We start from the raw sequence: 27505 nt of genomic DNA, 5'->3' as shown, positions 1-27505 counted from the left end.
CTAGCAACATATATCCCTAAATTTTATCCTTAGGAAGGTAGATTTGAGACCTGTTCTCCAGTTGCTTTATTTGGCTACTTAGTGAATAAACTCGTTCGAAAATCTTGTAGTTTCATGGATTGACACACTGGATTCAGGCAAAAGATGCCTAGTTGGAGCCTTGTCACAGTTGAATACTAGGAAGGAATGAAGTGCATTCCATGTGACTTTCAGAGACAGGTCTCTAGGACGTTTATACTTGTTCTTTGACTCCATGTCTTTTTTTTTTTTTTTTCTGAACTGATTTAACTTTCTGCTCTTGTGGAGTGAGGTTCTCTGAAGAAAGCACACCTGTGTTGAATATCCTGACTACTGATCGGTTGACTAGAACATTGTGATTGTGAAGAGATGAAATGTTGCAGATGAAGAGCCAGAATTAGCTTGGGCTAGCTTTAGCTTTAGCAACTTACTGATAGGCACTGATTGCCTTACCCTGAAAACCTAACTAATCAGGAGGCTGAGATCTGAACCTCAAGGTTTTTGTTTTTGTTTTCGGTTGGCGTGGGGCCTGAACTCTGGGCCTGGATGCTGTCCCTCAGCTCTTCAGCTCAAGACTAGCACTCTACCACTTGAGCCACAGTGCTTTTTTTCTTTTTGCTTATGTGGTGCTGGGGAATCGAACCCAGGGCCTCAGGCATGCAAGGCAAGCGCTCTACCACTGAGCCACCTTCCCAGCCCCTATCATACTGACTTCTGAGGAAGAAGAAAACAAGTCCATCCTGAAAACCAGAATGGGGAGAAGGCATTTCCAGTGAGACTGGGGAGAAAAATGCCATGGGGGAGATTGGGAAAGAACAGTCAGAGATATAAGCAGAGAATTAGAAAGGGCAAAGACAGCCATGTGCTGGTGGCTCCCGCCTTTAATGCTAGCTACTCAGGAGGCTGAGATTTGAGGATCATGGTTCAAAGCCAGCCCTGGCAGGAAGTCCATGAGACTCTTATCTCCAATAAACCACTAGAAAACCAGAAGTGGCACTGTGGCTCAAGCTGTAGAGCACTCGCCTTGTGCTGAAGAGTGCAGGGACAGCGCCCAAGCCCAGAGTTCAAGCCCCAGGACCAACAAAAAAAGAAAGGGCAAAGAGGAGAGTCTAGAACCAGTCATTGTCAATGGTGAATGCTGCACAGCAGTGAAGTACGCCTGAACATGATGGGAGAAGTTTCAGAGGTGTAGTGAGAGCACAAGCCAGACTACAGGGGAATGAAGGGCAGTAAGGGAGAAGAATGCTTTGCTCTTACACATGAATGACTCAATGATCAGCCAGTCCCTGAGTCTCATGGGACTGTGTGCATTGCACCTGGTTAGTTCTCCACACAGCCAAACTGCATTCTACCATCTGCTGAACGTACTTTGCAATTCAACTAGATTTAGGGATCATAATTGGAGATTGGGGAAAGGTAGGCATTGTGAAGGTCATCTTAACTGCCACCTGGTAGGAGACTGAGAATGCTATACACTTGGGAAAAACTGTGGCCCAAGTCATATCAGGACTTGTTTTTGAGGAGGCCCAAAGCACAAAAACTGATGTTCCAGATGTATTAGAGACAGACTTGCTGGGAGGCCCCATGCAGTGCTGGATTAAGTTCTAACTCTAGAGTTAAATAGGCTTCCGTTTGTTATTGGGGGTGAATTATTTGAGCATTAGAAGTTTTCTGTTTTCCCTAAAATCCCAGTCATTGCAGGCTTTACTCCATTTATTAATTTATTCAATCATGTCAGAAAATTTACTGAGTACTTGATCTGGGGCAAGTAATGAAACAAGTACTAGAGATACTGCAGTGAAAAAAAATCAGCTTAAAGTACCTAATCAGCTTAAAGTACGTAGGAGGTTTGGGCATACTAAAGTCATTGACATAATGCATATTCTCTATTATGATATAGAGCTCAATAATTGCCCAAGATTTCATAGAGACATAAGCCCATCTCCTTGGATTGAGATTAGAAAAGAAAACTTCATATAAAAAAGGCAGAGCCGGGTGCCGGTGGCTTACACCTATAATCCTAGCTACTCAGGAGGTTGATAATCTGAGGATAGTGGTTCAAAGCCAGCCCAGGCAGGAAAGTCCGTGAGACTCTTATCTCCAATAAAGCACTAGGAAACTGGAAGTGCCACTGTGGCTCAAGCAGTAGAGCGCTTGCCTTGAGCTGAAGAGCTCTGGAACAATGCCCAAGACCAGAGTTCAAGTCCCATGACCGACAAAAAAAAAAAAAAAATGGCAGAGACATAAGGGAGATCCATAGTCTTCATGTACAGATATGGCAGGCTGTAAGGCACTATGGATCAACCGTTCCATTTTTTTAGCTCAGGAGACCTAGACTAATGCTAAGTATAGCTGACTGGCAGCTTAAGACAAAAAGATGCATGTGTAAGCAGTTTGGGTGGACAGGTGAGGTGAAAGTTCTTTGATCAGAATATAAGTTATTCTGAAGTAATTAAAACAAAACAAAACAAACAAAAAGTCAAAAAGAGCTTGCCTGGCTCTCAATAATTCCAGAGAAGCTTACGTGAATGATGACAACTTTTCAGAGGCATTAGATGCACAGTATGTGACAATCAGGGAGTGCTGTTAGTCTGATGCCTAGTGTGACTGCAACTTGAATGTCCAAGGATGTGTTTTGCTGCTGTTGCTGTTTTGAATTAACAGGAGCAAAGGACTGGAATGTTCTGTGTTAGTATGGGCTCCTTCCATGTTTTAGTAGGTGTATCTGTCCGTCAGTCCATCTTTGTGTTGGGGTATCCTAAAGTGGGCAGCTGTGGATGAGACTCTAAAAACTTACTTAGAAACTTAGAATCTAATAGTGAAGCAAAATATAAATGTATCTATAATTTTCAGAGTGATATATAAAACTATACTGAAATGCATAAAGTATAAATGGAAGGTTCTAATTAGATACTAAAAAAGATACTCTATTGGGAGGCAAAGCTTATTGGTTCTTTTTTATAAAATTACGATATTTTGGGCAGTACTGGGGTTTGAACTTAGGGTCTTATACTGAGTAGGCAAGTGCTCTATGTTTGAGTAATGCCCCCATCCCTTCTTGCTTTAATTGGCTTTTTTGATAGGGTCTCAAGATGTTGTCCGGCTGGTCTTAGACTGGGATCCTCCTACCTCTGCCTCCAAAACAGCTGGAATTGCAGATGTACATGCCTTGGCAGGGCCAAAAAATAACTTTACAGTTGCAAATCACCCACATTCATTGAAGCAAAGAAATTCAGAGAAGCAGAGACAGTAAGAACCACCACAAATTGTACCACATAGAAATATTATTTAACATTTTGATGTCCTTCATCCTTCCATAACTATTTTACTCAATATATATCATGATATCTTTTTTTTTTTTTTTTGTCGGTTGTGGGGCCCGAACTCTGGGCACTGTCCCTCAGCTCTTCAGCTCTACACTTGAGCCACAGTGCTACTTCTGGCTTTTTCTGCTTATGTGGTGCTGAGGAATCAAACCCAGGACCTCATGCATGCTTGGCAAGCACTCTACCACTGAGCTACCTTCCCAGCCCTCATGAGCATCTTTCTATTTCTGTATTATATATATACATACATATATATATATATATATATTTTTTTTTTGCTGGCTGTGGGACCTGAACTCCGGGCCTGGGCACTGTCCCTCAGCTCTTCAGCTCAAGGAAGGCTAGTGCTCTACCACTTGAGCCAAAATGCCACTTCTGGTTTTCTGAGTGGTTTATTGGAGATAAGTCTCTCGGACTTTTCTGCTAGGGTTGGGTTTGAACTGTGATCCTCAGATCTCAGCCTCCTGAGTAGCTAGGATTAAAGGCGTGAGCCACCAGTGCCTGGCTCTGTCTCTAAGTTTTTGTGCTCAAGGCTACTGCTCTACCACTTGAACTCCAGCTCTACCTATATTTTTTGTGGCTAATCAGAGATAAAAAAAAATCTCAGATTTTCCTGACCAAGCGCGCTTCAAATTGCAATCCTCAGATCTCAGCCTCCTGAGTAGGTAGTGAGGTACTGGTGCTCAGCTATATTTAAGATTTTATTTTAAGCTGGCTATGGAGGTACATGCCTGTAATTCCAGAACTTGAGAGGCTTTGGCAGGATGGATAATTTGAAGTTAGCCTGAGCTACATAGTGAGATTCTATGCCTCTGGTTCAATCTGTTCCCTTCTCCCCCTCATAAAAGCTGATTATTTGATGAAGAGTTAATGAGTCACATTTTGTATATGTGCTTTCTTGAGACAGGGTCTTACTAAGTAGTTCAGTCTGGCCTATAAGTTGTGAGTCTTCTGCCTTATCCTAAATTCTGGGATCATAGACCTGCAATCTTGCCAGAGTGATCAAAGAGAAATATGTTTTAACTTTTCCCCCCCAGTATTGGTGCTTGAACTCTGGTCCTGGGCACTGTCCTGAGCTCTTCAGCTCAAGACAATGCTCTACCACTTGAGCTACAGCACCACTGCCAATTAACTGGAGATAGTTAATTGGAGATAAGAATCTCATGGACTTTCCTGCCTGGGCTGGCTTTAAACTGCAATTCTCAGATCTCAGCCTCCTGAGTAGCTAGGATTTCAGGCATAAGCCACTGGTGCTTGGCTTAACACTTTTTTTTTTGGTTGGTCATGGGACCTGAACTCTGGGCATGGGCACTGTCCCTCAGCTCTTCAGCTCAAGGCTAGCGCTCTATTACTTGAGCTATAGCACCACTTCCGGCTTTTTTTCTGCTTATGTGGTGCTGAGGAATCGAACCCAGGGCCTCATGCACGCAAGGCAAGCACTCTACCACTGAGCCACCTTCCTAGCCTAGGCTTAACACTTTTAATATGTATTGCCAAACTATTCACCAGAAAGCCTATACCCTCAGCTAGCATTATGGTCATTTTAGCTGCTGTAATGTTTTTTTCCTCGTTAACATAAAAAGGGAGGAAATGAGGCATTAATTTTTATGTGTATGGTAGTAGCTTCCGAGGGCAGCTTGCAAGCTTCCATCAATTCAGTTCAGTGGGTAGTTCCTTCATGGCTTGCCCATGTGCTTCTGTTGCATTTCACACAAAGGGTGCTAACTCTTAGCATCTGAGATGGGGATTTGTGTGCAGATTTCTTCGGAGGTTCTCTCAGTACCTAGAAGGAGAAATCAATGCCATGCAGTTGCTGCAAATTCCTCAGTGGAGGCCACAGACAGTACTGGATGATCTTTATCCAATTGTGTGTCCCCTCCTTGCACAACCCTTCAAGGTTGCTCAACACGAGGCTGGGGCCTTTGGACCAGCATTAACTAGCAATAGATATGGGCTGCCCTTAGGGAGGGAGGACCTCTCAGAGTGAATCAGCTTCTTTTTGTCAAGAGCATTTCCCATCAAGAGATATGGCTATGAGCGTTCAACAGCTCACAAGTTCCTGAAGTGGTATCTTCGTTGACACGTAGATACATCATAGCATTCTCTATCACTTGAGCCACGGTGCCACTTCCCATCATAGCATCCTCCACAGCCCACCCTTGCACTTCTCAGGCCCCCTTGCTCCTGGCAGTTACTCCACTGCATCTCAGTAAAGCACTTCTGGGATTCTGGTTGGCCTCTTTCTTCCTAGAAAAACTTGTAAGACAAAGGTTAGTAGAATGTTGTAGTCCTGCAACTGTATCTCTGTCATCATGACTCTCTCCTCTATCATTTCCATCTTTACTTATGGATGTAATATAGTTTTCTCACTTCCAGATGTCACCTTATGTGTAGTTTTCATGTTACCTGTGTGTGTGTATGAGAGAGAGAAAGAGAGAGAGAGAGAGAGAGAGAGAGAGAGAGAGAGAGAGAGAGAGAGAGAGAGAGAGAGAGAGAGAGAGAGAGAGAGAGAGAGAGAGAGAGAGAGAGCGAGCAAGAAGAGGCAGGCAGGTAGGCCTTCATTCCTGAGAGCAGAGAGGGAGGGAGGGAAGGAGGAAGGGGGGGGGGGGCTGGGAAGGTGGCTCAGTGGTAGAGCACTTGCCTTGCATGCATGAGGCCCTGGGTTCAATTCCTCAGCACCACATAAGCAAAAAAGAAAAAAGCCGGAAGTGGTGCTGTGACTCAAGTGGTAGAGCGCTAGCCTTGAGCTGAAGAGCTGACAGCAACCAGGCCCAGAGTTCAGGCCCCAAGACCAGACCTCCCTCCCCCAAAAAAAAGAAAAAGAGAGAGAGAAGAGGCAGGCAGGCAGGTAGGCCTTCATTCCTGAGAGCCTAGTCTAGGTGGGAGAGAGAGAAGAGAGGGAAAGAGAATGGAGAGAATGAGAAAGTGAAAGAGAGGGAGGGGGAAGAGGAGAGAGAGGCATTCATTCCTGAGCGCCTGAGACTTCTTTGTATCAACCAGGCTATGAATGGTCTATCAACTGTCAAAAATAGTTGATGGTTATATGAGAAGACTTACTAGATTATTTGGGTGTTACACATTTCCCCCTATTCCCATCTTGTAACCCTCTCCCTGCTGATTAGGTTACACCTTCAAGTATAGTGATTCTTTTCTTTGCCCGCTGGTATCAGGCAAGGAAAACCTCAACTGGCAACTGTAGCTTCACGTTTTCAGGTGCTCTGCCTGTATCTCCAGGTGGAAGTGTTAACCCTCCAGGAACCCAAACATCTTGATCCTCAAGCCAACAGCTGTGGGGAAGGAAAAACAAATTTCTCAAGTGATCATTCACTGGAAGAGATGATAAGCAGGGCAACTCCTTCCACCCATCATCTTGGATCCTTGTACTCTACCTAATAAAGACTATATATTTTAAAGTGGTTGCTGGGTTAGAGTTGGTATCCTCTCCTTCCACAGCAACATCTTCAAGATGGTGCCCTGGGTGAAGCCTTTAAGAGGTCTAACATTCTGTAGGGCATGATGATTCTGGGAGGTACAATATGTAATAGAATCAAGTGTCAGTCAGTGAAGATGGGAAAGAGCTGTCAGAATAGTTAATTAAAACAAAAGGGGAGCAAGTGAAAAGTGGAAAGCCTTTAATCACTTTCTGTGATAGTAAAGGCAGGGTTCTAGTCAGAGAAAGCCATTTCCCATGAACAGCACAGTGTTCCACCTTAGTTGGTTCAGCAAAGACATGGGAGTTGGCAAAATGCTCTGGCAGTTTTATTGACCCTGGTATAAGGATTATGGTAAGAAGAGAGGATTAGGAGCGACACATCGTTGGTATTGAATTACAGTGGAGAAAAATGCCATCAAGATCCCCCTTCTTCCCTGTACAGGAAGTTCTCAGCAGATGTGCATGTAAAGGATCTCTGCCCAGTCTTAGATGGAAATCCAGGAACAAAGGACCAGGGCCAGGAATATAAGTATCCACAGAGCATGACCAGCCTGGAGAGCCTAAGTCTTTGAATATAACCCTCTTCAAAGATCATGGTGCAAGGGCTGTGAACTAAGTGTGGTAGTGGATACAACATGCCAAGAAACGGCTTTGTGATCATCTACGGTCAAGCCTTAAAAAAAAAAAATTGCACACAAGTGTTTAACCAAAAGCTGGGCTCCTCAATCAGTAGATCCTATGGCACTCTACTACTAACTCTACAAAGCCATGGCTTTCTAGTAGAATTAGAAGACTCAGTTTGAACTCTGGTATGGGATTCCACATTGGTGCATCAAGTTTTGTAAACCTCTGAATACTGCTGCTAGATGAGGTTTCACAGGTAGGAAAAGAAAACCTGTAGCTAGAATGTATGTTGAATTTAGTCTGTCCCTTACAGATTGGAAGTGCCCATAATTATCAAGTTCCTAAAAAATGGTTTGCTTCTTCCAGGGATGATGCCATCCTTGAGGGATCAACAACTGATTTCTGTTGTCAGCAGGTAAAAACTAAGGCCCCTATCTTCTATCCTACAACCTATTCTTTCATAAGCCAATTGTGGAGGCTGTGGCTCTAGTGGTATAATGCTAACCTTGAGCACAAAAGCACAAGAGACAGTGTCTAGGATCTTTCAAGCCTCAAAGCATATGCACATGCTCATATGTGCATACCACCACCACCAGAAGGCAGACAAGTTGGGCAGGTGGCTCATGCTATAATAAACTTATCAGTTTGGAGGGCAGGGACTGGGAAGATTATTATTTGAGGTTAGCCTATGCAAAAAGTTTATGAGACCCCCTCCCCCCCCCCCCCCACAAATAATTGGGTTTGGGAGTGTTTGCCGGTTAACCCAGCTATGCTGGGGGAAGTATAAATAGGAAGATCATTGTCCAAGCTACAAATGAAACACTATCTCAAAAATAACTGACACAAATGAGACCCTATCTCAAAAGTAACTAGAGAAAGAAGGGCTGGAGGTACATTTGCCATGGTAGAGTGTCTATCAATCCATTTATCACAAAACAAACAAACAACCCCTCTATGAGATCCTCAGCAGTAACAAAACCCTTTCCCGAACAAAAAACAAAATAAAAGAAAGTATTTGAAACAAATATCATAATGCTAAGATTTGGTGAGAACATGGATGTCCATTCTCCATTTCATCATGACTTAATCTGGTTAGCATGTTTAAAATGTTTTAAAATAAAGTTATTTTGAGACCTTATAAGTACTTATTTTCAAAGAAAAATTACATAAAACTGACTACAATAACTAAAGCCACTGTTATTTTAGAAGCTGGGAATTATACCATGTAAAAAAATAGCAAGCAGTCCATCTTATTTTTAGTGTGGATTAAATTTAGGAAATACTTCTGCAGTGTCTACTATACTGCATAAACCCTAATATGATACGAAAGAGAGTCAAAAAAGTTGAGTTTCTGATATTTAGAAGGTTAAGATTGGGAGGACTTAAGTTTGAAGCTAGCGTAGGCAGTTAGCAAGACCTCATTTCAATCAATGAGGACATAGATAGGATTCCAGTTTCACACTGGTCCCTGAGAAAAAATGGAAGCCCTATCAGAAAATTAACTAAATAAAAAAGGGCTGGAGGCATGGCTCAAGTTGTTGGGTAAGGCCCTGAGCTCAAACTCCAGTATCATTTCCCTTCCGCACAAAAAGAAACAAAACCAAATTTCAGTTCTCAACGAGCTACCTATCTATTTATTTAGTTAACTCGTCATGGGCCTTCAACTCAAGGCTTGGATGCTATTCCTGAGCTCCTTTTGCTCAAGTCTAGTGTTCTACCACTTTGAGCCACAGCTCCACTTCTGGTTTTCTGGTGGTTAACTGGAAATAAGAGTCTCATGGACTTTCCTGCTTGGGCTGTTTTTGAACTGCCATCCTCAGATCTCAGGCTCCTGAGCAGCTAGGATTACAGGTGTGAGCCACTAGAACCGAGTCAAACTGCCAATTTAGATGGTGAAATAAATTTCTGAAAATAATGGTCAGATACTTATGGTTCACAAATAACTTGCTACTTTTTTGTTATCCTACTTTTTTGAGTATTTTAAAATCAATACCTGTATTGCACTTTTTTGTTTACTGTGGAACTAATATGAACTTCAATACATATTAACAATCTAGAACGAATTACTGTTAATTCTTACATAGAAGATGGGGATACATTTTAGTGACATGCTCTAAGTACTATTACCAGTGAAGAATGAAACAGGATATTGCAGTATTTTTAATTCCTAAAAAATGAACTCTATTAATCAACCCAAGCTTTTTGCTTTAAGAACTCTACCTTTACACTCACTTGAACTTTTATCTTGATATGAATATGTGTTAAAAACTTATTAGTTTCATTTGTTTTTAGGCATTTACATAAAGCCAGTTTATCTATATTTAACTCTTGAAGTATAAATGCAAATAACTAGTTATAAGATCATATTACCACAAAGTTATACAAACTATAAGTTAGCTTTAAAATTTTATTGAAATTCAAGTTTAGAATTTAACAATACAGTACTGTTTTGCATATTTTTAGCAGGATTTTCATCTGCTTTACATGATTTCTAGGTGTAACTTTTAAGAATTGATCCTTTCTAAATTGTCCATTACATACCAGCTACATATTTGTTAAAAGCTTAGTCATTTCTCCAATCATTTTATGTCAACGTTAAAAGTTTAATAAAAACTTCAAGTATTGAAAATTTAAGACAATATTGTGGCCACCATAATGTAGAAAATAAAAACTTCAGAATCTTAACTGTTTAAAACTTGTTAACATTAACTGAAGTAATGAGATATGAATTTCTAACATTACTCTATGAATTTCTCATTAAAATGTCCAAGTATTTCCTATTGCAGCATGTCCAAAGTTATAAAAGTCTCTTTTAAATAAACGTATCAAATTAACCCAAAAGTAATGGTGACATGTTAATAAGACATTTATTCTACTGGGTACCCAAGGTACACCTGAGCGAAGCAGGCCTTCTCTAAGGAGTCAGTCGTTTGGGGTCGCGAGGGAACATTGATGTCTGGCGCACATTATGTAGCCCTAGGAACAGCATAGTCACTCTTTCCAGCCCTGGGGAAAAGAAAGGCATCATTAATCCCTTTTCTGAACACCTCTCTGGGACTTTTCTTACTTTACATTACTAATAGTACCACAGTTCAACAAAATACTGTGTTAATAAGGGCAGCTTGATTATTTAGGGTTTATGTAAAACGAAATGTCTTGGATAAATATTCAAAAACAGAGATGCTACTCTATGTGGGAAGAACTAAATGAGAATTCTTTTTGTAGTATATTCAGTGAAATATGAAAATACACATAAATGATGAAATCTATAAACAATTTTTGGAAAGCCAGTCATCTTGTAATATAGTTCTTTTAATTAGATTTCTTTTTAACAGGTTTTATAACATTCTGATTCTGCAGTATAAGCAACAAGTTATTAAATAAGTCATAAACTTATTTGAGGAAATTCATCAATACAAGTACCAAAATATTTAATACAATTCTGTAATTATTATTATCATTATTATTTTTAGTTTTTGGTGGTTGTGGGGCTGAAACTCAGAACCTGGGTCCTGGGCTGAGAAGGTGGCTCAGTGGTAGAGAGCTTGCCTTGCATGCCTGAGGCCCTGGGTTAGATTCCTCAGCACCACATAAGCAAAAGGAAAAAAAAGCCGGAAGTGGCGCTGTGGCTCAAGTGGTAGAGCGCTAGCCTTGAGCCGAGGAGCTGAGGGACAGCACCCAGGCCCAGAGTTCAGGCCCCACGACCGTACCAAAAAAAAGAACGTGGGTGCTGTCCCTGAGCTCTTTTGCTCAGGCTAGTGCTTTACCATTTTGAGCCACAGCTCCTCTTTTGTTTTTTGAGGGTTAATCAGAGATAAGACTTTCACGGGGACTTTTCTGCTCAGGCTGGCTTACAACCACAATCCTCTGATCTCAGCCTCCTGAGTAGCTAGGATTATAGGTGTAAGGCACCAGCGCCAGGCCAATTTTCTACTTATTAAACACAGTGGACCCTAACACAGAAGGTTTTTACAGTACATTAGTATATTAAGTGTCTTGAGTGTAGAAATGTGACTGATTCTGATGTATGAATAAAATAATATGTAACTGACAAGATTTAAAATCACTGAAAGTAGCAGAGTACTATTTCACAAATTTTCTTATGTTAAGATTTTATAATACTAACAATCATACAAAGATAGAGACAAAAAATATTTTTATATGGCAATGAGTTTTAAATATTATACATTTTAAATGAAAATTGTAATAAAAATAAGAGAATACTTCATCCTGTTTTTATTTTATTTATTTTTTTGTCGGTCATGGGCCTTGAACTCTGGGCCTGAGCACTATCTCTCAGCTCTTCAGCTCAAGGCTAGGGCTCTACCACTTGAGCTACAGTGCCACTTTTGGTTTTCTGGTGGTTTATTGGAGATAAGAGTTTCATGGAAGCCGGGCGCTGGTGGCTCACGCCTGTAATCCTAGCTACTCAGGAGGCTGAGATCATGGTTCAAAGCCAGACGGGGCAGGAAAGACCGTGAGACTCCTATCTCCAATAAACCACCAGAAAACCAGAAGTGGCGCTGTAGCTCAAGTGGTACAGTGCTCGCCTTGAGCTGAAGAACTGAAGGATAGCGCCCAGGCCCAGAGTTCAAGCCCCATGACTGACAAAAAAAAAAAAAAGAAAAAAAGAAAAAAAAAGTGTTTCATGGACTTTCCTGCTCGGGCTGGCTTTGAACCACGATCCTCAGATCTCAGCTTCCTCAGTAGCTAGGATTACAGGCGTGAGCCACCGGTGCCCGGCTTTATTTTATTTTTTAATGTCAGTACTGGAGCTTGAACTAAAGAGCCTAGGACTTTCACTTTTCTTGCTTAAGGTTAGTACTTTACTCCTTGAGCCACCCCTCATTTCAGTCTTTTTGTTGGTTGATTGGAGACAAAAGTGTCATGGAGAGCCAGACACCCATAGATCATACCTGTAATCTTAAGCTACTCAGGAGGCTGAGATCTGAGGATCACAGTTGCAAGCCAGTGTGGACAGCAAGTACATGACAATCTTATCTAGAATTAGCCAGCAAAAAGCCTGAAGTAGAGCTATGGCTTAAGTGGTAGAGTGTTAGCCTTGAATGAAAAAGCTCTGGGACAGCGCCTTGAGTTCAAGTCCTAGAAAACACACACACACACACACACACACACACACACACACACACACACACACACACACACACACACACACACACACACACACACACACACACACACACACACACACACACACACACGGAAAAATGTCTCATGGATTTTTTTTTTTTTGGAATCCTCAGATCTCGGTATCTTGAGTAGCTGACTGGATTAAAGGAATGAGTCACCAGTGCCAACTTTTACTGCCTATTCTTTACATAATGACATCTGCATATTCTAAACTCTGTAATAGTGATTATATTAAACTCTTATCTCCAATTAATCACCAAAAAGCCAGAAGTGGGAGATGTGGCTCAAGTGGAAGAGTGCTAACCTTGAGCAAAAAAGCCAAGGGAAAGTGCCTGGGCCCTGAGTTCAAGCCCTAGTACCAATTACTCCCTCTCTCCCCCCTCCCCAGTTACTATAATACTATCAACAAATTTGAGCTAACTTAATGCGAGAACTTTAATTTGGGGTAATCTCATTAGACTCATAGTAGGACAGAGAATATAGGACATTTTCCCTTCAAAATGATTTGTGGAAGGGTTTGAACTCAGGGCCTGGGTACTTCCCTGAGCTCTTTTGCTCAAGGCTATCATTTTGAGCTACAGCCCCACTTCTGGTTTTCTAGTGGTTAACTGGAAATAAGAGTCTCATGGACTTTCCTGCCTGGGTTGGCTTTGAACCCTGATCCTCAGATCTCAGCCTCCTGTGCAGCTACGATTACAGGTTTGAATCATCAGCAACTGGCGGCTTCCAACCTCTTTAAAAGAAAATGCTTAGAACCTTATTATTATAATAGTATTTTAAAACCTACAAGTTAGCTGTTCACTTTTTATTTTGGAAATAAAATTTTTATTAGTCCTAACTAAAAATGCTTAAAATTTGTATTATTCTTAGCATTTATAAGTATTGTTCAACAATAACAGTGGATTACCAATGCCTCCACCAGCATGAGGAGGTGCTCCAAAGCGGAAGGAATCAATGTAAGCCTTGATTTTCTCCAAATCTATACAAATAAAACAAAATAACATTTATTATTTCATTTAGAATTAAAAAAAAATTCACAACTCAAGAGGTAGAGCTGAAGAGGTAGAGCCTTGAGCTGAAGGACAGTGCCCATACCCAGAGTTCAGGCTCCATGACTGGACCCTCCCCCCCCCCCAAAAAAAATCCACAAAAGCAATTACTGCTCAATGAAGATTATTTTAAGCCATTTACCAATTCCATGATGCAAGGCTCTCTCTGTGAGTAGCTGGGAATCATGTATTCTCTGAGCTCCTGACAATATTTCTTCTCCTCTCATGAACATATCATAGGAGTTTGAATGTTTCTGCAGGGCAAACAAATAAAACCAGTGTTAAAGTACTACTACTCTTTCTCTGCTGCAAACATATGGGGGGAAAAAACTATGTTGTATGAAGAACAAATTCATGTTTTCTTCTTCAGTGAACATAATTTCTTCTGCCCAGGAAGATTTATGGAGACCTGAATAATTTTTTTTCCTGCATTAAATTTTGAGTCCTTTTTTGTGAGTCCTTTCTTTTTCTTTCTCCCTCATCTCTAGTAACAAATACAAGTGCCACATTAAAGGGTGTGCTGCCAGGAGCCGGTGGCTCACGCCTGTAATCCTAGGTATTCAGGAGGCTGAGATCTGAGGATCACAGTTCAAAGCCAGCCCAGGCAGGAAAGTTCATGAGACTCTTATCTTCAACAAACCACCAGAAAACCAGAAATGGTGTTGTGGCTCAAGTGGTAGAGCGCTAGCCTTGAGCTGAAGAGCTGAGGGACAGTGCCCAGGCCCAGAGTTCAAGCCCCAAAACCAACCAAAGAAAAAAAAAAAAAGAAAAAGAAGTGTACTGATTTTTATTTTACTATCCAAAATATTTTAAAATATGTTATGATTTCTGGTTCATTTTGGAACTGAAATTATCAGTAAGTCCTTAGTCTTTTTTAATTAAGAAAATCTTTCAGCCGGGTGCCGGTGGCTCACGCCTGTAATCCTAGCTACTCAGGAGGCTGAGATCTGAGGATCTCGGTTCAAAGCCAGCCCGGGCAGGAGAGACCGTGAGACTCCTATCTCCAATAAACCACCAGAAAAACCGGAAGTGGCGCTGTAGCTCAAGTGGTAGAGAGAGCGCTCGCCTTGAGCTGAAGAGCTGAGGGATAGGGCCCAGGCCCAGAGTTCAAGCCCCACGGCCGACAAAAAAAAAAAAAAAAAAAAAAAAAAAAAAAAAAATCTTTCCAGGAAAGAAAAGTTGAAAATCTACCAGTTAAGTAGTTCTCTTTCAGGTTGATAACATCCGTTTGAACTTAAACCCCTTCCCCACTTTCAACAAACAATGGCTTTCAAAGTCTGATACTGAACCAAGTAATTCAGTATTACCAGGAACTTGTTAGAAATGTAAATTACCGTGCCCTACTACTGACCAACTAATCATACTCAGAAATGGAGATCATAATCTGTTCTTTTCTATACTAAGGGGCTTGAACTCATGGCCTAGGTAGGCTCTGTCCTTTAGCCTTTTCACTCAAGGCTAGCACTCTACAATTTGAGCCAAAGCTCCACTTCCAGCTTTTTGGTGATTAACTGCAGACAAAAGTCTTATGGCCTTTTCTGCCTGGGCTAGTTTTGAACTGCAATTCTCAGATCTCAGCCTTCTGAATGGCTGGGATTATAGGTATATAAGCCAGTGGTGACCATCTGTTTTTAAAAAGTACTGCAGGTGATTGTAATGCATATAATGCCTGGGAACCTCTATTACAGGAAAACAGTTAAAAGACATTACTTACATTTCCTAAAACAATTTGAACTCTGAGTTAGTTCAAGGTCAATAATAAGAAAACGTAATAATGTTTTTAAATCTAGCACTAGTTATCAGTTATTTCTTCCTTATGAGTCTTCTAAAAGTGGCCCAATAATTTTTTTTCCTTTTTTTTTTTTTTGCCGGTTACGGGGCCTACTCTGAGCCTGGGCGCTGTCCCTCAGCTCTCCAAGTACTCCAAGCTCTCCTCAAGGCTAGTACTCTACCACTTGAGCCACAGTGCCACTTCAGGCTTTTTCTGCTTATGTGGTGCTAAGGAATTGAACTCAGTGCCTCATGCATGCAAGACAAGCATTCTACCACTGAGCCACCTTCCCAGCCCTAAAATGATTTTTAATATTGGCCTTCAGGACTAATTTGACAGAACATTAAAATTTAACAATGCCAGTGTGAACTATAGGGAGACACTAATACTGTATAATAGCAATGTATCTATTGATACTATATTATTAATGAAAATCATTATTCATGTTATACAATTTGACATACTGACAATAGTTTTCCTTCTTTCCTTAAGTAGATTATTTGAAACCAAATTACTTACAGGATTATTTGGGTCAGGCATGGTATAGAAAGGTCTTACAGCCAATGGATATTTATCAAGAACATAAAAATCCGTATCATACTATAAGAAAGAAAAAAATGCAATTAAAATAGGCTTTTTAAAAAAGGCTAACTTTTCTAGAACATAATTTTTTATATAGTTTTGCTCCCCCAAGTCACTATAATTACACTGACTTGCTTTTTGCAAGTAAAATCTAAAGTTCTGCCATGTTTTAAGCTCTTCTAGTAGGTATCATTTTTTTTTTTTTTTTTGGTCGGTCGTAGGGCCTGAACTCTGGGCCTGGGCACTGTCCCTCAGCTCTTCAGCTCAAGGCTAGCGCTCTACCACTTGAGCCACAGCGCCACTTCCAGCTTTTTTTTTCCTGCTTATGTGGTGCTGAGGAATCGAACCCAGGGCCTCAGGCATGCAAGGCGAGCGCTCTACCACTGAGCCACCTTCCCAGCCCTTAGTAGGTATCTTCTAAGAGCAGCTTACAATTCATAATTCATTCATTTTTAAAAATTGGTGGTGGGATTTGAACTCAGGGCCTGGGCACTGTCCCTGAGCTCTTTCGCTCAAGGCTAGTGCTCTACACTTTGAGCCACAGTTTGTTTTTTGAGTGTTAATTGGAGCTAAGAATCTCACAGGGACTTTTCTGCCTGGGCTGGCTTATGAACCATAATCCTCAGACCTCAGCCTCCTGAGTAGCTAGGATTACAGGTGTGAGCCACTGGTGCCTGGCCCTTTCATCTCTCTCTCCCTCCTTCCCTTCCTTCCTTCCTTCCTTCCAAACTGGTTCTTGGGCTTGAACTCAAGAGCCTCATGCTATCACTTGGCATTTTTGCCTAAGGCTGGTACTCTATCACAATTCCATTTGGCTTTTGTGTGTATGAGTGTGTGAATGCTGGTCCTGGGGCTCGAACTGGGGGCGTAGGTACTGTCCCTGAACTTTTCTGCTCAAGGTTGGGGCTCTACCACATAAACCAAAGCTCCATTTCCAACTTTTGTGGTAGTTAATTAGGTATTAAAATCCCAGTGACTTCTCTGCCTGGGCTGGCTTTGAATTGGCATCTCCAGATTTCAACTTCTGGTGTGAGCCACTGATACTGAATTTCACTTGTGTTTTTGGTAGTTAATTAAATAGTCTCAGGAACTTTTCTGTCCATGCTGACTTTGAATGGAGGTCCTCACATCTCAGCATCCTGAGTAGCTAGGATTATAAATGGGAGTCACCAATGCCCGGCTTTAGTCATTTCTTGTAAAATATCAGTCCTGGGGCTTGAGCTCAGGGCTTGACACTGTCCCTGAGCTTTTGTGCACAAAACTAGTACTCAACCACTTGAACCACAGCTCTACTTCTGACTTTTTGGTGTTTAATTGGAGGTAAGTTTCACAGACTTTCCTGACTCAGGTGGCTTTGTACCTCGATCTGAGAGGGCTCAGCCTCCTGAGCAGCTAGGATTACAGGCATGAAACACCAATGCCCAGCCATTCATTTCTTTTGATATGTAATCTCCAACCCCTCCCCATCACAAATTATACTGCAATAAATACCATTTATTTTTAGTTTTTCACTTGTTATTCTAAGTCATCTAGTCTTTTAGATGCATCTACACCATTTTTGTTAAATTATTTGAAATCCTTTTGGGTTTTACCAAGACTTTATTAAATGTATAAGTCACTTTGGAAAAAACTGACAAACTGGAATTTTATTTCAATATTTGTATTAAAAACATGGCTTTTCTCAATAATTGTTAGATATAGAAATATCACTTGGTAATGTTTTTTCAAATGAAAAAGTACGATTAACATGAAATTTTAAGTTCTGTAGAATATTACTATGTGATCCAGATTTAATTAAAAAGACATTAACAACATTTCAACTGTATTTTATTTCAACCATGTTTGCTACTGTAAGAGATCAGAGAGAATATTAACAGTTAACAAATTGGTTCTTTTGAAACAATTTTAGAACACACACACACACACACACACACACACACACACACACACACACACACACACACACACACACACACACACACACACACACACACACACACACACACACACACACACACACACACACACACACTGATTTTCAAAAAGTTCCCTAGTTTATTTCAAGTGTAGCCAAGTGTAGCCAGCAGGGGGAGCTCAAGGACTTTGTTAATTTCATTACATTATTGTCTTAAGTTTTTAAAGACCATACTGAAGTAGAGTGTATATCCTTTTTGGAGTTTTAGTTTTAGAAAGCAAGATACTAAAATAGTTATGAAGAAAGCTCATTCAAGTTTCTTAAGAGGAATTCCTAGGGAAGATCTTTTTAAAATAATCGCAAATAATTTAGAAGTCCTTTTAACTTACCTGATATTCTGACATAAGTGTTACTTACAATCACCCTAGTACAACTTAGCACATATATAAAATAGTCAATTAGTTTAGGCAGAGTCTAAGTATTTTGTATTTTTTTAAGAATTAAAAAAATATGGTCCTCATTTTGTTTATTCTAGAAGCATAGCACTTTAGGGAAGATGCCAAGAACCTGAAATTGTTCTCTTGAATCAGCATACATCTCAGATATATAGAAAAAGAAAGCCAGCATATCCAAGAGTCCTACCTTTTCCTTTACCAAACGACCCAACAGTTTTTCATTTGGGGTACTGAAAAAAAGAAACATTAAGTCAGGTATTTGAAGCTCAAACAGTAACTTAAAAAAAAGCAAAGGGGCTGGGGAAAGTGGCTCAGTGGTAGAGCGCTTGCCTTGCATGCCTGAGGCCCTGGGTTCGATTCCTCAGCACCACATAAGCAAAAAGAAAAAAAGCCGGAAGTGGCGCTGTGGCTCAAGTGGTAGAGCGCTAGCCTTGAGCTGAAGAGCTGAGGGACAGCACCCAGGCCCCACGACCGGACCCCCCCCAAAAAACAAAACAAAACAAAACAAAGTTAGTAAGGTACTCCTACTTGAAAATTTAAATGGACAAAAATTTTGGCCAAAACACAGTTAATCTATCTTGCTCTCCCCCCCACAAAAGGTATCTGATCCAATAATGTAGTTACTTGTCTTAACAATAAGTGACCTCTCTACCTTTTGGTAGACTTTATCAAAAGTTTGTAAAATAAAAATCAGTATTTCCAATCTCTAAAATGTAATACGGTTTACATAAATATGTTAAATTTCTGAGGTAAAGAGATACTTTCTGTAGCCTACATGCTATTTAAGAATAATTTCCAAGTCCGGTGCCGGTGGCTCATGCCTATAATCCTTGCTACTCAAAGAGGTTGAGATCTGAGGAGGGCGGTTTGAAGCCAGCCCAGGCAGAAAAGTTCCTGGACTATCTCCAATAAACTACTAAAAAAAAAAAAAGCCCAAAGTGGTTCTGTGGCTCAACTGGTAGAGTGCCAGCCTTGAGCACTGAGGCTCAGGGACAATGCGCCCAGGCCCAGAGTTCAAGCCCCAGGCCCAGGAAAAAAAAATCCAAACACTTAAAATAGTTAATAGAAGGTAGTAGAGACAGGAAAAGAAAATAATGGAAAGGAGTCAATAGGATCGAAGTTCAATATATGTATGTGTGAAATACCAAAGTGAAAATTCTTTGAGAGGCTGGGAAGGTGGCTCAGTGGTAGAGCACTTGCCTTGCATGCATGAGGCCCTGGGTTTGATTCCTCAGCACCACATAAGAAAAAAGAAAAAAGCTGGAAGTAGCGCTGTGGCTCAAGTGGTAGAGCGCTAGCCTTGAGCTGAGGGACAGCACCCAGGCCCAGAGTTCAGCCCCATGACCGGACCCCCCACTCCCCCCCCAAAAAAAAAAGAAAGAAAGAAAGAAAAAGAAAATTCTTTGAACAATAATATACCCTTAAAAACTATATGATACAATGTAAAAAAAAGTCCTACCCTGGACATGGCATTAGTAAGAGTAAGGAAGTGAACAAAGAGGATAGGGAGGATGACTATGCTCAATATACTTTATATACTTGTATGAAAATGGAATAATGGAGTCTTCTGAGACTGTTTTAGGTGGACAGGAATGGGGAATGAGAATGTGATGGAGGAACTGCATCTGATCAAGGTGCATTTTACATATATTTAGGCACGAGAAAATGAAATTCCTTTGTATAATTAACAGATACTAATAAAAAGAAAATATTGGCCAACTTGAAATATTTATGATTTGCCTTAAAATATCCTATAGCAATGTAGGGGATGCTTCCAATCTTATTTTTTCTTTGTTAAACAACAACAACAAAAAAAACCTCTTGAATAAATCATGTTTTGAGTATAATGATTTTGGAAAAAACTGCAAAAAAAAAAGAGACAACCATATATGTATATTCTCTGTGTGATGACTTAAACATTTTACTTTTATTTTTGTTGTTGGTCATGGGCCTGGGTGCTGTCCCTGAGTTCTTTTGTTAAAGGCTAGCACTCTACCACTTTGAGCTATAGTGCCACTTCCAATTTTCTGGTAGTTAACTGGAGATAAGTCTCACAGACTTTTCTGCCCAGGCTAGTCTGAACTGCAATTCTCAGTCCTCAGCCTCCTGAGTAGCTAGGATAACAGGCATGAGCCAACTAGCACTTTGGCTGACTTAAATATTTTAAACTAGCAACTGTGAATAAAATTTGATAGGAAATTTCATAATTTGCTTCAAAATTATGTTTTATGATGTTTAGATAATAAAATACTATATATCAAATAAAGAACAGTAATTTGATAACTTTTGAAGATACTAGTATTTTTATGTGTGGGGACAATTGAGACCACTCTCAACTTTGTAAAACCACTTATTTGGAAGAAATAACATATTATATAATAAAATCATAGGCATAACTTTTTTTTTTGCCAGTCCTGGGCTTGAACCCAGGGCCTGGACGCTGTTCCTGAGCTTCTTTTGCTCACAGTTAGCATTCTACCACTTGAGCCACACCACTTCTGGCTTTTTCTGTGTATGTGGTACTAAGGAATCGAACCCAGGGCTTCATGCATGCTAGACAAGCACTCTACCACTAAGCCACATTCGCAGCCCCTCCTTATATTCTTTAAAGGGTTAAAACTATGAGGGGGGGAGGAATAAAAAGTGTTGTTTATAACTTAAGTGAAATAAATAATAATTAACATACTCATTCTTATATCCTATATGAAATTTCTAGAGCATAAAAAATCCTGGAACAAACCTTAAGTCTTCTTCATCTCCCATTTCAACTCCAGCTTCTCTAAGCATAGCCAATGCTTCACAATATTCCAGTCTTAAAGTTGGCTCCAAAAATTTGAATGGTTCACATGGGAACTGTTTATTCACTGTTTGAATTTCAGTCTGAAACCTGTAGGTACAGTTAGTTAATCATGTGTGAGAAATGTTTCTCCAAGAGGTTGCCAAGGCTGCATTAAAAAAAAAAAATCGTTAAGTGAAAGCCAGGTGCTGGTGGTTCATGCCTATAATCCTAGCTTCTTAGGAGGCTGAGATCTGAGGATTTCAGTTCAAAGCCAGCCCAGGCAGGAAAGTCCATTAAACTCTTATCTCCAACAAACCACCAGAAAACTGGAAGTAGTGCTATGGAAGAAGAGCCGAGGGATAACACCCAGGCCCAGAGTTCAAGCCCCACAACCAACAATAACAACAAAAATCATTATGTGAAACAATATATGCACCAGAAAATGGTTATCTAATTCTTAAGTTTAAAGGTGAAATTTAAATATATAAATTTATAACATTTTCTCAATGTCATCTATCTATCTATCTATCTATCTATCTATCTATCTATCTATCTATCTATCTATCTATCTATCTATCTATCTATCTATCTATCTATCTCTAGCCTGGGGCTTAAATTAGAGCCTGGGTATTATCTCTGAGCTTTTTTGCAGGCTAGTACTCAACTCCTTTGAGCTACTGTTCCATTTCCAGCTTTTTGGTAGTTAATTATAGTTAAGGGTTTCACAGACTTTCCAGCCCCAGCTGGCTTTGAACAGCCACTCTCAGATTTCATCCGCACGAGTCCTAGGATTACAGGTGTGAACTGTCGGCATATTGCTTAATCACTGTGGTATTGAAGGATTAAGTTTTTTCCTTCGAAACTAGTATCAGGTAGCAGTGTTAGAAACATAAAATACCAATTTTTTTCCTCCATAGTAGTGGAGCATGAACTTAGGGCCAGGTGTTTCCCAGGCATGTACTCTACTATCCAAGTTTTTTTGCTTAAGTTATTTTTCAGACAAGATCTTATTTTTGAGTGTGGATTTTCCCAACTACAGTTATATGTTAGTTAACACTGAAGCTATGTTCTATGATTCTGTCATGTGTGAACACATTATAGAGTATGTATTTATACAGACTATAGTGTCATTATTTTTTGTTGTTGTTTATGAGACAGGGTCTCTCTATGTAGGCCAGCCTACCCTTCAACTGAGTATGCAGCACAGGCTGCCATCAAACTCTTGAAACTCCTGTTATCCTCCTGAACACTAGGATTATAGGCATGTGTCAAAATACTGGTCAGTCTAGGAATACTTACGGAGCATATAACTAGTTACATTGATTTCTGGGTAAGTATGCACAATAAGTTTAATTTGCATATCAATTCAATTTTTTTCTTCTTTAAAGTAAGGTAGGCTATATAGTAAAATCCTATCTCAAAAAGCCAAAACCAAACCAAAACAAAAAAGAACCCAAACTAACTTCAAATTAAGAATATTTAGGGATATAAAATACTTCTTAACCTTTCTTGAAGTCCTTTGAATATTTGTACCAAGGTGTCAGCGATTTCTTCCAGAACTTCATGGTAATGATAATTAAAAGCCATTTCAATGTCCAAACCAACAAATTCGGTTAAATGTCTGTGGGTATTAGAGTCTTCAGCTCGGAAAACTATGAACAAAAGGAATAAATAGCAAATTGTTTTAAATTTTAGACAGATTGTAATTTAAATACAAATTTCCACTTAGTAGTACTCAGGTGGTTCTAGTTTCATATCACTATATGCCTAGACAGCAAGTTCATATAAATTCTGATAGGTATGCAGTGTAAAATATATGCCAAATATAAATTAATAAATGAAGTTCATGAGAACCACAGGAGAATGCAAGATCCCAAAGTATCTTCTCAAAATTAAAAAGTGAATTCAGTTATGAATCAGTATAGTTCTTCTAAATTTTATTACTAATGTTCATATAACACACCCTTGTTTAGTTACTTATAATGGGCCCCAAATAAGTATAATAATGATGTAAAATAACAAAGGTCTAAAAACCTTCTTGTGCTCATAATTTACTCTTAACCTATATTTTGCATGTCTTTAATACTATTCTTATTTTGTTTACTCTGATAGTCCATGTTCTTTACTGACCCTGTTTCCTCTGACTAGAAGTAACTGTCCTTGTTGCTCATAAATCCTACCCTGCCCTTCAAGCCCTTTTCAGTTTGGCTTTGTTTTCATGGCTAGCTACTCTAGTCAATTCTAACTTCTTCCTCTTTTTTTTTTGGGTCCAGTTGTGGGGCCTGAACTCTGGGCCTGGGCGCTGTCCCTCAACTCTTCAGCTCAAGGCTAGCACTCTACCACTTGAGCCACAGTGCCACTTCAGGCTTTTTTTCTTTTTGCTTATGTGGTGCTGAGGAATCGAACCCAGGGTCTCATGCCTGCAAGGCAAGCACTCTACCACTGAGCCACCCAGCCCCAACTTCTTCCTCTTTTTATACTTACAAAGTAACTCTTTTCTGGGTAATTAACACCAATCTGCTGATTGTACAGCATAATTGTTCATTTTGAAAATCATTTGATTATTCTTTGGAACTGCTTAGAGTATGTCTTATTCATCTTGGTATCAAAGACAATGCTTATTCCCTTGTTACTAAAAGCATGACCTGCAAATGAAACCAATTGACCTGGACTACAGAATCTTAGGCCTCACCCCAACTTTATTACATGGAATCTGTATATTAACAAGATTCCTAAGTGATTTGTGTGCATTAACATTTGAGAAATGAAGCTGGGCAGTGGTGGCTCACACCTGTAATTCTAGCTACTTAGGAGGCCAAGATCAGACGATCCTGGTTTAAAGCCAGCTTGGGCAGAAAAGTCCCCATGAGACTCTTCTTTCCAACTAACCACTCAAAAACTGGAATGGCACCGTGGCTCAAGTGGTAGAGCGCTAGCCTTGAATACAAAGAGGCTCAAGGACAGCACCCAGGCTCTGAGTTCAAGCCCTACAACCAACAAAAAAAAAAAAATTGAGAAACACTAGTTTATTCTTCTTTTATGTACATGGGTATCTAGCATAAGAATATATATGCAGGGGGGTGGGGGAGGAGGATGGGAAGGGATGGGAAGGGGAAACAAAGGAGGAGGCTACAATGCTTGATAAGAAATGTACTCATTATCTTGCCCATGTAATTGTAACTCCTCTGTACAGTATTTTCACAATAAAAAAAAGAATATATATGCAGCATATATATGTATATATATATATATAAAATAAATGGTCAATGAATTCAGAAAATTAAGACATTTAATGATATTGCCTTTTTCTTTGTGGGAAAGCATTTATTTTTATTGAACTATCAAACATATAAAAACTTGGTGAGTTTATTTATTTATTTTTTTCATATATAAATTTTATTCTATTTAAGTTAGTTATAGAAGTTTTCCCAGGACACACAAGGGTATTTTCTTACATATTAACCATATTTGGGTTGCACAACATATTGGTTTCTATTTTTCTATAGTTTGACTTTTATTATTTTATATTACAAATCATATTTTGCACAAATATTTTTACCCATATCATAAACACAAATACTCTTAATCTGTACCTTATTTTTGTAGATATTTCTGGGACAATTTTATATTTTAAATGCTATCCTTTATTCATTAACACCTTTCTTTTTTTTAAATTTAATTTAATTTTATTTGTGAACATACTGTACAGAGGGGTTACAATTACATGGGCAGGATAATGCGTACATTTCTTACCAAGCATTGCAGCCTCCTCCTTTGGTTTACCCTTCACATCCCTTCCCAGCCTCCCCCCTCCCCCGAGTTTATTTATTTTTGTGTTGCTCCTGGGCTTGAACTAAGGGCCTGGGTACTATCCCCAGGTCTCTTTTGCTCAAGGATAGTACTCTACTACTTAAGGCACAAAGCTCAGTTCCTTTTTTTTTGGTGGGAAGGGGTAGTTTATTGGAGATTAAGAGACTCAGGACTTTCCTGTCTGGTCTGACATTGAACCTTGATCCTCAGATATTAGCCTCCTGAGTAGCTAGAATTACAAGCATGAGCTACCAGTGACCAGTGCCTTGGTAAGTTTTAAAAGCTGATGTAAGGCTGGATTTTGCTTACAATCAGCTTAAAAAATTATTTACTTGGCTTTTAGCAAATACATCTTAAGAATATTTTAATAATATAACCTAGCTAGGTGACAGTTACTGTGGAGTTTGGGAGGAGTGTGGTTATGACTAGGCAGGGCATAAAAAGTTCATGAGATTCATCCTAAATAGAAAGATCACAGTTCAGGCTTGCCCAGGAAAAAAGCGAGACCAAAGAAACCTATAATCCTTGCTACTCAGGAGACTGAGATCTGAAAATCACAGTTCAAAGCCAGCCCAGGCAGTGAAGTCTGTGAGACTGTTATCTCCAATTAACTAACAAAAAGCTGAAAGTGGAGATGTGGCTCAAATAGTAGAGCGCCAGCCTTGAGCAAAAAAAAGCTAAGGGAGAACACCCTGGCCTCAGTACTAGTACAAAAGAAATAAAACCTGCCGGGGCGCTGGTGGCTCACGCCTGTAATCCTAGCTACTCAGGAGGCTGAGATCTGAGGATCGGTTCGAAGCCCCAGCCCGGGCAAGAAAGTCCGTGATACTCTTATCTCCAATAAATCACTAGAAAACTGGAAGTGACGCTAAGGCTCAAGCGGTAGAGCGCTGGCCTTGAGTTAGACAGCGCCCAAGCCCAGAGTTCAAGCCCCACGACCCCCCCCCAAAAAAAAAAAAGTTAAGAAAAGAACTAAAACCCCTCCAAAAACTCAAAAGCAAAAAGGCTGGAGACACAGCCCAAGCAGTAGAATGCTAGCCAAATTCAAATCCTAGTATAGGGGCTGGGAAGGTGGCTCAGTGGTAAAGTGCTTGCCTTGCATGCCTGAGGCCCTGGGTTCGATTCCTCAGCACCACATAAGCAAAAAGAAAAAAAGCCGGAAGTGGCACTGTGGTAGAGTGCTAGCCTTGAGCTGAAGAGCTGAGGGACAGCACCTAGGCCCAGAGTTCAGGCCCCACAACCGGATCCCTGCACCCCCCCCCCCAAATATCCTAGTATAAAAAACAAACAAAAACCCAAAACAAATTCTATGTTAATATGGCCCATAGACCTTTTTTTTTTTTTTGGCTGGTTGTGGGACCTGAACTTGGGGCCTGAGTACTGTCCCTGAGCTCTTTTGCATAAGCCTAGTGCTCTACTACTTTGAATCAAAGTGCCACTTCCGTTTTTCTGGGGGTTCAGGGGGGGGTAAGCCTGCCTACCTAAGTTGGCTTTGAACTACAAACCTCAAATCTTAGCCTCTGGAGCAGCTAAGATTATAGGTTTGATCCACCAGTGCCTGGCTGCCCAAAAGACATTTACATGGTTATTTCAGCCCCCTCCCCCAGGTGATGCTAAGGCTCAAATTCAGGGCCGTGTGGATCCAAAGTGAACGTTGTTATACTGGGCTATAAATCCTAGCACTCAAAATCAAGTATTTGTGTAGTTAGCAATTAAAATTTATGCTTTCAAAATGTCTGTACTTATACATGTAAAATGTGTTTCTAATATTGCAACTACTACACGATCAATGAATTTAGGAAACATAACTGACAAAATCTTACCTGGTCCAATGCAGAAAACCTTCTCAAAATCAGCACAAATGCACATTTGCTTATATAGTTGTGGGGACTGAGCTAAGTATGCATTATTTTTAAAATATGACACAGTAAATACATTGGCTCCTCCTTCACTGGCAGCTGAAATGTAAAATTTGTAGTATTATAACTGGTAATATTATCAGTGTAAACTTCTAATAAAAATTTATTTTTTAAAGTTTTTTTAAAAAGAAAATTGTTAAGTATTTGTACAAAGGGGTTACAATTCTATAAGTCAGATTATAAGTACAATGTTCTTGGACAATGTCACCTCTTCCTTATGCCTATTTTCCCACTCCCAATCTTACTCACAAGTTACATAGTTCATTTAAAAAAATTTATTCTTTTAGAAAGAAGGATGGCCAATAGACACATGAAGAAATGTTCAACATCCCTAGCCATAAAAGAAATGCAAATCAAAACAACATTGAGATATCACCTCACCCCAGTTAGAACGGCAAAAATCAAGAACTCTAACAACAATAGATGCTGGAGGGGATGTGGACAGAAAGGAACCTTACTTCATTGTTGGTGGGAATGTAAACTTGTTCAACCACTTTGGAAAGCAGTATGGAGGTTCCTCAAAAGACTCCACATAGATCTCCCCTAAGACCCAGCAATCCCACTTTTGGGCATTTACCCAAATGTTTACAAACAAGACCACACTCAAGCTACCAGCACAACAATGTTTATTGCAGCATTATTTACCATAGCTAAGATATGGAACTAACCCAGA

General features: G+C 39.9%; 1 protein-coding gene across 1 annotated transcript in view; it reads right to left on the bottom strand.

Moving 5' to 3' along the window:
• Positions 1-9794: 9794 nt before the first annotated feature.
• Positions 9795-27505, bottom strand: part of Dars1 (aspartyl-tRNA synthetase 1) — a 54959-nt gene continuing 37248 nt past the window's right edge. Inside the window, exons 9-16 of the mRNA XM_070023862.1 lie at positions 26737-26871; positions 22608-22755; positions 21065-21211; positions 18512-18554; positions 15892-15972; positions 13744-13855; positions 13460-13531; positions 9795-10407 (exon numbers count right to left, since the gene is read on the bottom strand). Coding sequence (XP_069879963.1) covers positions 10316-10407; positions 13460-13531; positions 13744-13855; positions 15892-15972; positions 18512-18554; positions 21065-21211; positions 22608-22755; positions 26737-26871 — 830 coding nt within the window. The 3' untranslated portion in view covers positions 9795-10315. The remainder of the gene's footprint in view (positions 10408-13459; positions 13532-13743; positions 13856-15891; positions 15973-18511; positions 18555-21064; positions 21212-22607; positions 22756-26736; positions 26872-27505) is intronic.

Source organism: Dipodomys merriami, unplaced genomic scaffold, assembly GCF_024711535.1.
Source record: "Dipodomys merriami isolate MVZ:Mamm:240054 unplaced genomic scaffold, mDipMer1.0.p SCAF_1, whole genome shotgun sequence".
Taxonomy (NCBI): Eukaryota; Metazoa; Chordata; class Mammalia; order Rodentia; family Heteromyidae; genus Dipodomys; species Dipodomys merriami.
This window is presented reverse-complemented; position numbering and strand designations above follow the sequence as displayed.